Raw genomic sequence first — 17,820 nt, 5'->3', positions numbered from 1 at the left:
AGTGTCACACTATCACCCCATAGGTTGCTTATTAATTATAAAAGGAAAAAGATACTTTTAAACAGGGAAATCGAGCAGACACTGCCTTAACCATGTAATCAAACATATCATCACCAATGATAAGCACAAATTCACATTATGTGCCCTCTGATGTGATACACTGAGAAAAATAAAACATCATCCATGTAGTATACTTGACAAAAATGATTAATGAACTCAATCATGAGGAAATAATCAGACAAATCCAAATTAAGGAACAATACAACTGGCCTGGATTCTCTGGCCGGTGGGGGGTGGGGGTGGGTGGGGGGTGAGTGAATGCCATGAAAGGAACCGTTTTTTTTTTTTTTTTTGCGGTATGCGGGCCTCTCACTGTTGTGGCCTCTCCCGTTGCGGAGCACAGGCTCCAGACGGGCAGGTTCAGCGGCCACGGCTCACGGGCCTAGCTGCTCCACGGCATATGGGATCTTCCCAGACCGGGGCACGAACCCATGTCCCCTGCATCAGCAGGCGGACTCTCAACGACTGCGCCACCAGGGAAGCCCAGGAACCGTTCTTAATTAAAGAATATTAAAAACGGGACATGACTACCTCAGAAAATACAAATCAAAATTACAGGATGATACTATTTCAAACTCAACAGAATAACTAAAATAAAAAGACTAACATGACCAAATGTAGATGAGCATATGGAGCAATTAGAACTCCCATATTATGCTAACAGAAGTATAAAATGGTACAACTACTTTGGAAAACTGGTTGGTAATTTCTTAGAGTTAAACATACATCTAGGAACTTCTGCTGCAGTCAAGACGGAGTAACAGGGACTGGCTTAACCCTCTTGCTTTAAGCGACAACAACAAAATCAGACAAAATACATAAAACAACAGATTTAAAGACCCTGGACAAAGAAGATCTCCCTGAGAGATCACTGTCTTCTTACTGTCTTGAGACTCTCCAAGCAAACCCCTTGAGTTAAACAGACGGAGCTGAGAGTCCTGGGAGATCAAGGCAGCAGCTATGGTTCACAGAACAATACTAGCGAGGAGGGAGCTGCAGAGAAAGGGTACCCTGGAGAGCTAAAAAGGGATCCCCCTCAAGTATTCAGTAGAGTAGTAATCAGCATAGGTATATGAGGAAACTACTAGAGGGGAAAAAAATCATCTGAAAGGATTAGAGGGAATAGTGCCCAGCATTCTCACAGAGCTCCAACAGTATCTGCTCTCATCAAAAGGACTAGAAAAATTCAGTTATAGTCATAGGCCAGAAATAAATCCACACATATATGGTCAATTAATTTATAACAAAGGAGCCAAGAACTTACAATGGGGACAGTAATTTCAATAAATCATGGGGGTACATGACTCTTTTTGAATTATGGTTTTCTCAGGGTATATGCCCAGTAGTGGGATTGCTGGGTCATATGGTAGTTCTATTTGTAGTTTTTTAAGGAACCTCCATACTGTTCTCCATAGTGGCTGTACCAATTCACATTCCCACCAGCAGTGCAAGAGTGTTCCCTTTTCTCCACACCCTCTCCAGCATTTATTGTTTCTAGATTTTTTGATGACGCATTCTGACTGGTGTGAGATGATATCTCACTGTAGTTTTGATTTGCATTTCTCTAATGATTAATGATGTTGAGCATTCTTTCATGTGTTTGTTGGCAGTCTGTATATCTTCTTTGGAGAAATATCTATTTAGGGCTTCTGCCCATTTTTGGATTGGGCTGTGAAAACCATAATTCAAAGAGTCATGTACCAAAATGTTCATTGCAGCTCTATTTACAATAGCCCGGAGATGGAAACAACCTAAGTGTCCATCATCGGATGAATGGATAAAGAAGATGTGGCACATATATACAATGGAATATTACTCAGCCATAAAAAGAAACGAATTTGAGTTATTTGTAGTGAGGTGGATGGACCTAGAGTCTGTCATACAGAGTGAAGTAAGTCAGAAAGAGAAAGACAAATACCGTATGCTAACACATATATATGGAATTTAAGAAAAAAAAAATGTCATGAAGAACCTAGGGGTAAAACAGGAATAAAGACACAGACCTACTAGACAATGGACTTGAGTACATAGGGAGGGGGAAGGGTAAGCTGTGACAAAGCGAGAGAGTGGCATGGACATATATACACTACCAAACGTAAAATAGATAGCTAGTGGGAAGCAGCCGCATAGCACAGGGAGATCAGCTCGGTGCTTTGTGACCACCTAGAGGGGTGGGATAGGGAGGGTGGGAGGGATGGAGACGCAAGAGGGAAGAGATATGGGAACATATGTATATGTATAACTGATTCACTTTGTTATAAAGCAGAAACTAACACACCATTGTAAAGCAATTATACTCCAATAAAGATGTAAATAAAAATAATAATAAATCATGGGGGGAAACCTGAACAGCTACATGCAAAAGAATGAAACTGGACCATTATCTTACACTAGACCCCAGAATCAACTCAAAATGGATTAAAGACTTGAACATAAGACCTGACACCATAAAACTCCTAGAAGAAAACACAGGTTGTAAGCTCCTTGACATTGGTCTTGGCAATATTTTGGATCTGACACCAAAAACAAAGTCAACAAAAGCAAAAATGAAGAAGTGGACTACATCAAACTAAAAATCTTCTGCAGAGCAAAGGAAACAAAATGAAAATGAAAAGGCAACCTATGGAATGGGAAAAAATATTTGCAAATCAAAGATCTGATAAGGGGTTAATATCAAAAATATATAAAGAACACATATAACTCAATAGGGGAAAAAAAACAAATCTGATTAAAAAATGAACCAAGAATCTGAACACATATTTTTCCAGACAAGACATACAGATGGCCAACAGGTACATGAAAAAGTGTTCAACATCACTAATCACCAGGGAAATGCAAATCAAAACCACAATGAGATACCACCTCACAGCTGTTAGAATGGCTATTATAAAAAAGACAAGCGATAACAAGTGTTGGTGAGGATGTGGAGAAAAAGGAGCCCTTGTGCGCTGTTGGGGGGAATGTAAACTGGTACAGCCACTATGGAAAACAGTACAGAGGTTCCTCAAAAAAACTAAAAAGAGAATTACCATACATTCCAGCAATTCCACTTTTGGGTATTTATCCGAAGAAAACAAAATCACTAACTTAAAAAGATGTGCACCCCCATGTTCACTGCAGCATTATTTACAATAGCCAAGACATGGAAGCAACCCTAGTGTCCACTGATGGATGAATGGATAAAGAAAATATGGTCTACATACACAATGGAATATTATTTAGCCATATGAGGAAGGAAATCTTGCCATTTGTGATAACATGGATGGACCTTGAGGATGTTATGCTAAGTGAAATAAAACAGAAAGACAAATACTATATGATCTCACTTATATGTGGAATCTAAAAACAAAACAAAACAACAAACTCATAGATACAGAAAACAGACTAGTGGTTGCCAAAGGTGGGGGGTGGGGGAAATGGGTGACGGTGGTCAAAAGGTACAAACTTCCAGTCATAAGATGAATAAGTCTGGGACTTCTCTGGGGGCACAGTGGTTAAGAATCCGCCTGCCAATGCAGGGGACATGGGTTCGAGCCCTGATCCAGGAAGATCCCACATGCTGCGGAGCAACTAAGCCCGTGCGCCACAACTACTGAGCCTGTGCTCTGGAGCCCGTGAGCCACAACTACTGAGCCCACACGCCACAACTACTGAAGCCCGTGCGCCTAAAGCCCGTGCTCCCCAGTAAGAGAAGCCACCGCAAGGAGAAGCCCGTGCACCACAACGAAGAGTAGCCCCACCTCGCCACAACTAGAGAAAGCCCGCGCGTAGCAACAAAGACCCAACACAGCCAAGAAAAAATAAATAAATGAATTTATTTAAAAAAAAAAAAAAGATGAGTAAGTCCTGGGTGTGTAATGTACAGCATGGTGACTATTGTTAATAATACTATATTGTGTATTTGAGAGTTGCTAAGACAGTAAATCTTAAAGTTCTCATCACAAGAAAAAAACTGTAAGTATGTGGTGATGGATGTTAACTAAACTTACTATGGTAATCATTTTGCAATGTACACAGCTATCAAATCATTATGTTGTACACCCAAAACTAATACAATGTTATATGTCAATTATATCTCCATTAAGAAAAAAAACTAGAAAAATTCATAGTCCTGGGGCATTGGGTAGATTATTCAGAAGACCTTGCCTCAGTAGAAGGAATGATTAGCCCTAGACTGAACACTGCTCTGGAGCCATCTAACAAATGATAAAAGTAAAATCTGAAAAGGGTCAAACTGCTTACAAGTAACAACTGCATCCCAGAACAAAGCTCAAGATTTATAGCTATACAACATATCCAGCAGCCAACAAGGTAAAACTCAGTGTCTCAATCAAAGACTACCAGGCAACAAAGGCGAAGGAAAATTTATCTGAAAATTAGATACAGTAATAAATCAATCATTTGAAATTGACCCAGAACTGACCCAGACGTCAGAATTAGCAGACAAGGAAATTAAACAGTTATAGCAGTATTCCATATGTTGAAAAGAGATACAGAAGATATATATAGAAAAAAAGAGATGCAAAGATGATGTGGTGTATATATATTAATGGAATGTGACTCAGCCATAAAAAAGAATGAAACCTCGCAATTTGTGACATGGATGGTTGAGATGAGTGAGACAAAGACAAAACTGTACGATTTCACTTAATAATGTGGAATATAAAAGACAAAACAAATGAACAAACATAACAGAAAGATACAGAGAACAAACAGGTGGTTGCCAGAGGGGAGAAAGGTGGGAGGAGGAAAGAAATAGGTGAGAGAGATTAAGTAGTACAAAACTCCAGTTGCAAAATAGGTGAGTCATGGGTGTGAAATGTACAGTGTGGGGAATATAGTCATTAACTATGTAATATCTTTGTATAGTAATATAAACTAAGTAGACTTATCACAGTGATCATTTTGAAATGTACAGAAATATCAAATCACCACATCGTGCACCAGAACTAACGTAGTGTTATAGGTCAATTATACTTCAAAAATAAATAAACAAACTCAAAAGAAAAAGATCAAATCTGTGGTTACCAGAGGTGGTGGTTAGGGGAGGGGAAACTGGATGAAGGCAGTCAAAAGGTATAAATTTCCAGTTATAAGTACTAGGGATATAATGTACAATACAATAAATATAATTAACAATGCTATACGTTATATATGTAAGTTATTGGGAGTAAAGTCTAAGAGTTCTCACCACAAAGAAAAATATATTTTTTTCTATTTAATTTTGTTATTTTATGAGATGAATTATTGTGTGATAATCATTTAATGATGTATGTAAGTTAATTCATTATGCTGTATTCCTTATACACTGCTGTATGTCAATTGTACCTCAATAAGACTGGAAGAAAAAAAAAGAGAACCCAAATTGAACTTCTGAGATGAAAAGCAGAAAAATACCCTGGATGGGATAAATGGCAGATTAAGCACTGCAGAATGAGATTAGTGAACTCAAAGGTATAGCAATAGAAACTATCCAAAATCAAATACACAAAGAAAAAATAATACAAATGAACAAATAAACCCACCCACCCACAAAAGTAAGGGGCAACTTCAAGTGACCCAAAAAAAGGAAGCGGGGGAAAGGAATGAAGGTATTTGCTCTTTGCAATGGATCAAGAAATCATAAAAGTGATGGCAATAATTAACCCAGTAGCAAAGTGTATACCTAGTGCCTCGATTGTGTTCCCCATTTCCCACTCATAGGAATTAGGGCTTTTTAAAGAAATGGTTGACCCCAGGTTTGGGACAGGAAATGCACAAAATGAGCCTGGAACATTCTGATGTGCCAAATCATAAAGGAACTGTCAAAAACCTTGTGGCTCCTGACTGAAATTAAGAATAAAAAAACTAAAAGAAAAAAAAAGTATGAGACATTTGGAGAGACTGAAACACTGACTAGAAAAAAGGACTTAAGAAACTGATCCCCAATTTTTTAGGAATAATAACTGTGTTGGGGTTATATTTTCAACTTTTTAGGAATAATAACTGTGTTGGGGTTATATTTTAAGTCTTTGTCTTTTGGAGATACATTCTAAAATAATTACGGATGAAAAAATATCTTTAAGATTGGTCACAAAATTATCAGGAGATACAGACAAAACAAGACTGATTATGAGTTGATAACTTCTGAAATGGGTAATGGATCTATGAGGATTCATCAAACTATTCTACTTCTGTATATACGAAATATATCAAAATAAGGTATTTTAGAATGCAGATTGATTAAACAAACAAATCAGAACACAGAATTGTTTAAGTTATTTTCACGTTCCTAGCTTTAATATTAACTTTCATTTGTTGAGATTACAATTTGACAACAATGTTATTTTAATTTGTAAGCAGTGATATAAAAATGACCAGACATTCAGTAGCTTAAAAAACAAGAAGAGGGCTTCCCTGGTGGCGCAGTGGTTGAGAGTCCGCCTGCCGATGCAGGGGACACGGGTTCGTGCCCCGGTCCGGGAGGATCCCACATGCCGCGGAGCGGCTGGGCCCGTGAGCCATGGCCGTTGAACCTGCACGTCGGAGCCTGTGCTCCGCAATGGGAGAGGCCACAACAGTGAGAGGCCCGCGTACCGCAAAAAAAACAAAAAAGAAAGAAAAAAAAAAAGCCTTCTTGCTTACGGTCAAATAAAGATACTCAGCATTACTGAGGAGACTATTTAGAATATTTCTACAGTTTTACTATAATATTACCAAATTAATAGGAAAATGTGGCACAGTGAGAAACATTACAAGATCAAGAAATAGGGAAACAGAACCTAATGGCCATCATGACATCCTGTATGGTTTTATTTCATGGTTAGCCTTCCTCTTAATTCTTTGAAAACATGCATACCACACACACACACAGAGTAAGCCATCTATGAAATGACCACAACAGACGTAAAATGATGATTCACATGGAATGCTTCTTGTACCAGTTTCCTTAGAGATTTGGGGAAGGGGGGGATTTGATTTATATTTCTCCAAGGAAGTAAGTAACTGAAAACTAACTTCAGAATGATAGATAAAATCTTTATGTTATCACCTGTTCTCTCTCCTTTCTCATCCTCTCTCCTTGCTTCTCTGTTCAAATCTCTAACCATATAGTCCACATGATTAGAGATGGGCCCTATGTAGCCCATCTCCTTAAAAAAGGATCATCACTGGCAATTAAAAATGTGTGCTAAGAGAAGCTAAACATGCAGGGAAAGTAGAATGATATATGCAATGTCTTTCCTTATACATTTTAAAATAGTTTATAAACAGGTTTCAGACTCTCCAATCCAAGTGAGATTCTTCTTCATCTTTCATTCTGAAAAATGTGATAGGCCTTTACAAGCATAGCTGTTGCAACAACCTTTCAATTATTTCCGTGCATGTCACTCTGATATTAACCTGTGGGGAAAAGAATAGCTAACATTCCTTCCAACTTTAAAATTCTAAAATTCCGGATCAAAACATAAAACAAGTCAGTTTTTCCATTATGACAGAATGTGAACAAGTATACCTGTTTAGATTTTAAGCATACATGTACAGCCTCTTAAATACTGAGATAAAATGCATTAAATTCTTGTTTACCCAGTATTTCTTTCTTTCTTTTAAATTTTAATTAATTAATTAATTTATTTTTGGCTGCACTGGATCTTCATTGCTGTGCGTGGGCTTTCTCTAGTTGCGGTGAGGTGCAGGGGCTTCTCACTGCGGTGGCTTCTCTTGTTGTGGAGCACGGGCCCTAGAGCGCACGGGCTTCAGCAGTTGCAGCTCGCGGGCTCTAGAGCATGGGCTCAGTAGTTGTGGAGCACAGGCTTAGTTGCTCTGCGGATCTTCCTGGACCAGGGATCGAACCCATGTCCCCTACATTGGCAGGCAGATTCTTAACCACTGGACCACCAGGGAAGTCCTTTACCCAGTATTTCTCATTAACTTCATTAAAATTTCTGCGCTAATTGATAAAAATCATAGAAACTACTTACTAGTACAAGGTTCTTTTCTTAAAAAGTTTCTTTGGGGTTTGGTTTTAATTTGCCTGAAAAAAGGAAAAAAGTGTAAAGCCAATAGCCTAAAAAATCACAACATATGAAGAGAGACCTGATTCATATCTGTGTTCAAAAGTTGACAATAAAGTAATTTGATTATAGTTTGTTTTGAGAGAAGAGACCAATGCTACCTGTACAAATCTTGTTCCTTTCTTTGGGATAAAGTTATTTCATGATTTGTTTTCAAATAGGTTTTAAAAAGGATACGTGTTCCATTAACTCCTGATATTTTAAAGTCATCTAGTAGTTGAACAACCATTTCTCTATTTGGATCATTAGGATCTGAATTGCGAACCTATAACAGGGAAGAAACAATGCTTAGCAAAAGGGAAACCATAGAAATAAACCAAATGGTGGCGGGGGAGAGGATACCTGCAGCAAATATAACAAAGGATTACTCCAAGAAAGAGCTCATACAAATCTATGAGACACACATAAAATTTTAATAGCTCAAACAAAGAACGTAATATAAGCAGTTCACAAAAGAAAACACAATCAACAAAGACTATTGTTTAATTATACCACTTTGCTACTCCCAAATTAACTGCTAGTTACCAGGCCAGGAGGAATTCAGGAGCTTTTGCAGGATGCAATCAACCATAGCACTAACCATACTGTTTATTCAGCCTTCATTTTTTTTCATAGAAAAACTTTCTGAGGGAAGGAAGCAGTACACTGATTTACTTTGGGGCATGAGCTCCTTATCTCATCACAGACTGGCACTTTGAAAAGTACTTCCTTGGAGCTCTCCTGGTCTAGCTTCCTCACTTTACGAATGAAAAACCTAAGGCTCAGAAGAAATAAAAAGATGAGTTGAAGGATATATTTGGATAGAGCTGGCCCTAAAACTCATGTTTTCTAACTCTGAGTTTAAGCTCCTTCTACTACACTGACATTTACTAATTTGTAACAAAACTGAAAATAAATTTTGATAATATTTACCTAAGTTTCCAGGTAATAAGTAAATATAGTGCTTATTTTTATATATTTGTATACGTTTTTAAAACAAAAATATATTTATTCACACAACTTTTCTTTTAACCATAGCAGGAAAGAAAAACATTCTTTGTGCTATCTGGCACAGAAAACATACTCAATAAACATTTTTGTTTATTTGCAAGGTTTTTTCCCATTGTATATGTAGGGAGAATTCCCATCACAGCATATTCCACCAGTTCCCTACCACATACACAGGATGTGTAAATACTGTCTTCCTCTACCTCTTTAAGGATACTAGAACTTTACAGTAAAAATGAGCCATGCCAAAGAGTACACACTTGGTATATCTTAACTGAATAAAACTTTATCTATTTATAATGCTTTGCAGCTCACACATACAATCTAATACTTACTGATTTCAGCAACCGGATTTCATCAAGTGCTGTTTCGGTATAATGTTCAGCACTTTTAACTACTTTCATTGCCACAAACTTCTTCCCCCTAAGAAACAAACAGGCAATTAAGACTAAATGCTCTACCTCTATGTTAGGAAGCTAAGATTTTACTATAACTGGGAGACAGCAACAGAAGTACAAATATTGATTTCATATTTCCCTGTACTCAAACACGAACTACTACTATGGGATCACCTGTACCTCTTAATAGCTCTAACTGGCCAAATTTAACTTATGAGAAGAAGAAAATCTGTTCCTGGGTAATGTCAGTCACCAAACATTTCCTCTAAGTTAAAATCTACTTTCTGAATGCTCCGTGAATCCAAGTAAAACCATGAAGTGGGGATAAATAAGGGGGAAAGCTCCACCAAATCAGAAGTATTCTGTATATCTGTATAGCAAAACCGAAAAGCTTAAAAGCTATAATACTTTCCTCTAAGAAGCCAGAAGAAATACTTGGGTGAAAAACTGATAAAAAATTAAGCACAAAGATAGCAACTGCTATCTCACCAAAGATAGATGGTACACTTTTAGGTAAACATCCAATGTTAATTGCCTATGATTTTTATGTAGAGAAGTTTTACACTGTATGGCTGAACAAATCTGTTATCAAAACAAAATACAAAAAAATAAGTAATTTCACAAAGATTGGTCTAGGGCATCATCTAAAAATTTAGCTCTACTAATGAGAAAACCTATGAACTTACATACTACACTTTCTTTGGGTATTTGTAATGTTTTGAATTTGGGAGTTTCAAGCGCCTTACTGATACTAATTTAATCAATCTTCTGTCTCCTCTAAACTGACTCTTCATCCGAGAAAAGTCATTTGCCCAAGAACATAAAGATCCTCAGTAATAAGATTCTTATCAAAAAATCAGTCTAGAGCTTAGACTAAAAGTGGAAAATCAGACACAAACATTTAAGAATCACCTAATTCTCTTGCAGGATTGCTAAAACTTACTGAATATCCCATGATAACCACACTGTTGAAAAGTGTCCCCAGCCCAACTTTCGGATCACATGATATCTCCCATTGAATAGATCTCCGATTTTCACAAGATGATAACCTCCTGGAAGAAACAACAGGAAGCAAATAGTCACTTAAGTAGTAGGAAAAGGTATCTCACACCACGTTTTTCAACATCTATACACCTTTTAGCAAATAAAAATGGTTTTTTCTAACACAACCAACTCAACAAAAGAAAATGTCAAGTCAGCAACACAGTATAATTGAGCTCATGTTACAAAAAATATCTTAAAGAATAAGAGTAATGATTTAGAGTGAGCAAGTGATGCTTTGTGGAACAACCAATAATTACTTAAAAAAATAAGTCATCCTCAAACAAAAATAAGGTTATGTTTCACAACATTCTTGCCCCTCAGTAATCCAAGATTTATCTAAACATATAAATCTATTCTGAGACTAGTTGTAGTCTCAGGATGTTTTTTAGGAGAGAGATGAATGAATTCCATTTATTTAACTTTAAAAAAAGAAATTGCTTTTCTAAAACATAAAAACAGGAAGGCCTGAAAAGGCTGCCAACAGTGGCAGGAATCAAGGGATTTAAACATGCATCTCTGCCTACTGAGAAGAACCAGGTTCTCCTCAATGGTTAAGAGATATTCTGTTATAAAATCCTACCCAAGAATCCTGCAAAGTTTCATAAAAGAAACAGAAAAGATAACAGGCAACCTTATGACACAGTTTAAGTATATATAATTCCAGTTTAATGTATCTTAGCAATCATCACTTTGAGAAAAGAGTAGTGAAAGGTGTTTTTCAAAAGTCTACATACCAAATCTTACCACTGGCTACTTCTGGGTGACAGCATTACAGATGGCTTTTGTTTTCTTTTTGTTTAACATATTTCTGAAATTTTCTAAGGTAAATATGCACTATCTTTTTTAAGGAATAGAAACAAGTTTAATTTAAACTAAGCTTTAATTAAGTCAAAGTAAGAGGAAATACTAATTCCTATACTTAGAGAAAAGGATGCAATAAGCAGAAAGCATCAATACTGTTTATGCTGATAGACCAAATATTCACATGAAAAACTGCATATACATGGATCACATCTTACTTAGTATCTCCTCACAGAAAATCTTACCTTTACAATAATCATTGGGATCTTCCTGCTCATCATCATCAGATCCCAGAATCTCCTCTTCCTGCTCTGGGAGATCACTCTCAGAGTGGGGAGCAGAGCCTCGGTGCTGAGTTTCAGATCTAAGAAATAATACAAACATGTTCATTCCATATGGACAGAAGAAAACAGGACCAATTAATAGATACTACAAACAGAATGTTATGTAGTGGCAGCCTAAGAAAACATTACCTATCACTTTACCTCATGTTAGGAAAATATTCGTTTTTAAAAAGTCAGTACATGATTAAATAAAATCTGGAAAATATATAAAAGTACAAAGGGAAAAAAATTACTTGAATCTCAATATCCAAACAAAATTGCTGATAAAACTACTAGACCTTCTTCCAGTTATTTGCTGTATTTTTATAAAAATATATATCGGTAATCACATGCTTTATAAACAAATTTGTATCCGGCTTTGCCTATTATACTGTAAACTTTCCCCCTCATACCTATGCAATCTATTAAGTCTTACATATTTCCCTTAGAAGTATCACTATTTACTCTGGTACATTCTGCTCAGCTGGACATTTGTTTCTAATTTTTCACTACTAAAAAATAAAGCTGTTGAGTATTTTTAGATAATCTTTATTCTGTATTTAGAATTATTTCCCTAAAGTTAAACTACCAAATAAAGATAGAAACATTTACCCTATTTATAAAAATAACATGTTAGGACTTCCCTGGTTGTGCAGTGGTTAAGAATCCGCCTGCCAATGCAGGGGACACGGGTTCGATCTCTGGTCTGGGAAGATCCCACATGCCGCAAAGCAACTAAGCCTGTTCGCCACAACTACTGAAGCCTGCACCCTAGAGCCCACGTGCCACAACTACTGAGCCCATGCACCGCAACTACTGAAGCCCATGTGCTCTAGTGCCCGTGTACCACAACTACTGAGGCCATGTGCCACAACTACTGAAGCCCACGTGCCTAGAGCCCATGCTCTGCAACAAAAGAAGCCACCGCAAGGAGAAGCCTGCGCACAACAGTGAAGACCCACCGCAGCCAAAAATAAATTTAAAAAAAAATGTTAAATGTAGGAAATTTGGAAAATAATTATTTTGTTAGATCTCTACTCTGAACATATGGACTATTTCCTTCCAGTCTGTGGCCATGAACAGTTTTTAGGATTATTACATAGTATGACTTTTCTGATAGGGTTGTAGTGAAATACATCTCCAGCTACATATGGGCTTCCAGTATTTAAGTATTACTAAGTTCAGAAAACTTAGCTTATTTAACAGGTAAAAAACATGATCTCGTTTTATAATGTATTAAACACTTTCAAATTGATTCCTTTCTCTACATGCTGTCTATTAGCTGTATCAAAATTTTTGAGCACTGAGTAGTAGTTCGGGAGGCAGAAAGACTTGGAACTGCATTCAGGCTCTGACACTTATAAGCTGCCTGCTTTGTAAAGCTTTAAGCAAAAGAAACAGTGTCCAAAGCACTCTTTTCAGTAGTTGTAGGAAAAGGAATTTTAATTCCCATTTTCCAGTATTTTATTTGTGTTTTCAAACCTGTTTCATCAGATTGTTTTTTCAAAAGATTCAATTTAACAGAAAATTATAACAGCAGAATCAGTTACATGGGCTGTTGAGACATAAGAAATACCTTGGCAAGCATGACTAGATTTAGATTTCTGGTGGCCATTCCAACCTGCCTCAATTCTTGGTACTTTTTTGTCCCCCAGAGGACACAAAAGTAGTTATAAAACTGCATGATTCAATGTGTTCATTCTCAGTGAAAACATGTCTTTGGGAAATTTATTCAGCATGGAACTACCTGGCTTACTTTCCTAAGTGGAAATAATGAGTCTGAATGAACATTTCCAAATGTTTACTTCAATAAAATAAATTACTTCAATAAAATAAATTAAAAAAATAAATTAAAAAAAAAAGCCTCTGCCAGAAAAAGACAAAAACCAAAAACAAAAAGAGAAAATTTGAGAAAACAGAGATAGTTACTATTAGATAATGAGTATAAGACAATGACGAGTAAAGAGCTCAAAATCACTATAACTTTGATTGATGGTTGTTATAAGAAAATAGTATAAAAAATCTGAAGAAATACTACAGAAAGAAATTTCAGCTTATTAACATTCGAAACTGAAAACAATTCTTCCTAGAACAAAAAAGGAGAGTTCTAAAATAGTTTCAATCTGTGATTTTAAACTCTTCATATCTATTTTCATGCCTCAAGTATTTGCTATTCATATTCAGAAGACAAAAACTGTATCAGTACTTTAAAGCTCTCAAAGCATATAAAAGTTAACCCAGTACATCTATAAAATCTCTAATATAAACTGAAATGGACAACAGATCAAATTTTAATAGCAGTATGCTTCCAAAGGAGTCAATTTATAACCTGATCAAAACACCAAAATGTTAGAAATAGGAATATATCTGGCTGTGGTACAGAATAGAGCCAAGGCAAAAATCTGGGAGAAAGGCAGAAAGTAGCGGAAAAGCTTGACAGATTTGACACAGAAACTCTGGAGTGTGAACAAAGAGATGATAAAAGCCAAATTAGAGTGTTTTCTCTTATTTCCAAATATCCTTTCAAGATTCCATTTCTGGTATAATCATCACTAATCACCCAAGTAAATAGTAAAACCAAAGTACCAAACAAAAATTTACTGAATTTTTTGCAGCCAAATATTATATATTCATAACTATCATAAATATGCTATTTATGAGTTTTCACTTAAACATTTCATGAATTTATATACTCAAACTAGCCACGTGAGCGCCACACTCCCCTGTTTTCTAAAGAATAAATGAAGAAATTCTTATAGCTCAAAACAAAAACACCCTGCAAACTCTATTCTAACTCACTAAAATTGGTTTATAACCTACTAGTGGGTTGGGTTTGAAAAATACTGTCCTAGAAATTATCTTTCACTTCTTTTTTTTTGTTTTGTTTGCAGTACGCGGGCCTCTCACTGTTGTGGCCTCTCCCGTTGCAGAGCATAGGCTCCGGACGCGCAGGCTCAGCGGCCATGGCTCACGGGCCCAGCTGCTCCACGGCATGTGGGATCTTCCTGGACCGGGGCACGAACCCACGTCCCCTGCATCGGCAGGTGGACTCTCAACCACTGTGCCACCAGGGAAGCCCATCTTTCACTTCTTTAGTAAGATATAATTCACATGCCATAAGCTCACCAATCTAAAGTGTACAGTTCAGTGGTTTTAGTATATTCAGAGTTGTGCAATATCACCACAAACTAAATTTAGAACATTTTCATTCCCCACCCCCACCCCAAAAGCCCCAAACCCATTAACAATCACTCACCATTACACTCTTTCCCCAGACTCTGGGAAACACAAGTCTACTTTCTGTCTCTATGAATTTGCTTATTCTGCATATTTTATATAAACGGAATCACATATTATGCAGTCTTTTGTGACTGACTTCTTTCACAACATGTTTTCAAGGTTTATCCATGTTGTAGGATGTATCAGTACTTCACTACTTTTTATGGCTGAATAATATTCCATTATATGGATAGACCACATTTTAATTTATCCATTAATCAGTTGATGAACATTTGGGTTGTTTCTACTCTTTAGCTATTATGAATCTTGCTGCTATGAACATCCTAGAAGAAGCACATACAATCGTGTTCACAGCAGCACTGTTTGTAATAACAAAAAGCAGGAAACAACTAAATGTCCATCAAGAGGAGAATGGGTAAGTTATAGTATTTTGATATAATAAAATATTATACCCAACAGTGAAAATGAATAAGCTACATGCGTCAGCTTGAATAAACTGCACAAACATAAGATGGAACGCAAACAGCAAGCTGCAGAATAAATACAATGCATCACCTTCAATCAAATTTTTAAAACATATAAAACAGCCAATATATAGTTAAAATAAAGAATTACACAACTGCAACTAGTAGGTAAATAATTCCTAGAGATCTAATACACAGTACAGTGATTATAGACAATAAAACTGTATTACAAACATAAAACTTTCTAAGAGACTAGATCTTAACTGTTCCCACCACTGGAAGAAATAATAATTATGAAATGTAACAGAGGTATTAGCTAATACTACAATGGCAATCATAATGTGATCTAAATCCATCAATGTGATATAAATCCATCAAATCAACAGGTTGTACACTTTAAACTTACACAATATGTCAATTATATCTCAGTTTTTAAAAAGCTGAGAAAAAAGAATGAAAAAAGAAACAACACAAAAGAAATACAGGACAAAAAAAAAAAAAGAAATACAGGACAAATTCAGGATAGCTATTACTTCCACAAGTGAACTATAATATAGAGATATGATCAAGGAGGAGTACACGTGGGCATCACCTGTACAGTAATGAGATTTTCTTAAGCTGGGTAGGAGCTACCATTTTATTATTTCTTCTTTTCTTCTTTTTTCTTTTTTTGTATATCTCAAATATTTTGTTTAAAAAATATTGGCTCTGATTGCTTTCAAGTTCAAGTATGAATCTAACATATGGTTGGCTTATTGAGATTTTGCTAAAACATTATCATACACTTGGGAATCTTATTGACCTTATCCATCAAGTTACCCCAAAAAGTGACTTTATTTTGCCTCTCTCAGGTTAATCACAGCTTTATCACAAAATACAAATGATGGCAAAGGGGAAAGGGGAGAGATTCAACTGCATGCCTAATTCATGAAAAAACTTAGATTCTCCTGTTTGTTTTATGAATAAACAATTCAAATAAATGAAAAGTATACAGAGAGAATTTAAATAACAAACAAGTTTGATCTAAATTGATATATTCGTATATGTAACTTTATATCCATTCTTTCCAAACACTGAAAAAAATTGGCATACTATAGAATAAAATGAAAATATCCTGGCAGATCTTGATTTAAAGAGGAAATGAAATTTAAAATTTCGAAGTATTTAGGTATAAGTGCATTACATGTTAAAATCTATGACATACTCAGCTTTACTCAAAGAGAACAATTTATAACCATGAGTATACCAATTAGAAAACAAGAAAAGCTGTTGTTAACTGAATAAAGAGCTAGAAATAAAAGGAGTAAAATTTTAACTCTAAATTGAAAGTTAATTATTTGAAAAAGATTAATAAGATAGATAAGCCTCAGGCAAAACTAATTAAAAAAAAAAAACCCCACAGGGATATAACAATCATGGAGACTGAAAAATTGAAGAGTCAACCCTAAAAGGCAACAAGGTCAGTTGGTCAGACAGTAAGGTCAAGTGCTACTACATTTTCAACGAAGAATACCAGTTAATAAAGTATACCAGTGCATCTCTAAGAGTTGGAAAAGCTTTCCAGTTAATTTGAGAGCACTAGCATAACTCTGGCATCCAAAGCAGAAGAGAATAACACACATGCATGCATGTGTGCGTGCGTGCGTGCGTGTGCACACACACACACAAACAAATCTACTGGTCAGTTTCACCAGTGAACTTCATATACAACTACTAAATATTGTAATATTCACAAGCAGACATAAAAGGATAATTCAAACAGGAAACTTACTGTTATTCACTATTTAATGTATGTACAGAAGAAAACTCTTAGAAAAATTATGAAGACATCTGACAAAATTCAAGATGCATTTGAGACTGAAACACTTCGTAATCTAGGAATGAAGTGGAGAGAAACTTACTCAACTCAAAGTTATCTATTAGAAAATCACAGAAACATTATACGAGCATTCCTACAAAAGACAAATGTTCATCACAATTACACAGTTTAATGGCTACTTTTCAAAGTTGTACTTGCAGTCACAGATAATAATTTAAGGCAAGAAAAAGAACCAGAACTGTCACCATTACAAAGTGGCTATTTACCTAGAAAATTGGAGAAAAATAACCGAAAAATTAGTACAACCAATAAACGGTTTTAGGCAAGGAAGAAACAACTACCATACAAATTACAAAAACAAAAGTATTTCTACATAATGGCAATAACCAATAAAAAAATGTAATAGATAAAAAGCAATAAATTTGCAACAGCAACAGCTCTAAAATCTAGAAACACACACATCTGAAGGGTATATGATGCTTTAACAAACTAACAAAAGCAAGCTATAGAATACTCCTAGATGGGAAGAATCAAACCTTTAAGTGTCAATTTTCTAGGAAGTAACCCATAAATTCAAAACAATCTCAACTGAAAGCAACATGGTATTTTGTAGAACCTGACCAGTAAAATCTT

The 17,820-nt window shown here is 35.8% G+C and overlaps 1 protein-coding gene across 4 annotated transcripts in view; it reads right to left on the bottom strand.

Annotated features, from left to right (window-relative positions):
* SRPK1 (SRSF protein kinase 1) overlaps positions 1–17,820 on the bottom strand; it is an 81,538-nt gene that overhangs the window by 27,070 nt on the left and 36,648 nt on the right. For all 4 annotated transcript variants that reach the window (XM_019949658.3, XM_073810815.1, XM_019949657.2 and 1 more), the window contains 4 exons: positions 11,587–11,705; positions 10,440–10,548; positions 9,434–9,521; positions 8,289–8,376 (listed from right to left, as the gene is read on the bottom strand). In XM_019949658.3, coding sequence (XP_019805217.1) covers positions 8,289–8,376; positions 9,434–9,521; positions 10,440–10,548; positions 11,587–11,705 — 404 coding nt within the window. The remainder of the gene's footprint in view (positions 1–8,288; positions 8,377–9,433; positions 9,522–10,439; positions 10,549–11,586; positions 11,706–17,820) is intronic.

This window comes from Tursiops truncatus, chromosome 10 (assembly GCF_011762595.2).
Source record: "Tursiops truncatus isolate mTurTru1 chromosome 10, mTurTru1.mat.Y, whole genome shotgun sequence".
NCBI classification, from domain to species: domain Eukaryota; kingdom Metazoa; phylum Chordata; class Mammalia; order Artiodactyla; family Delphinidae; genus Tursiops; species Tursiops truncatus.
Note: the sequence above shows the minus strand (reverse complement) of the source record. Positions and strands in the feature narration are given on the sequence as shown.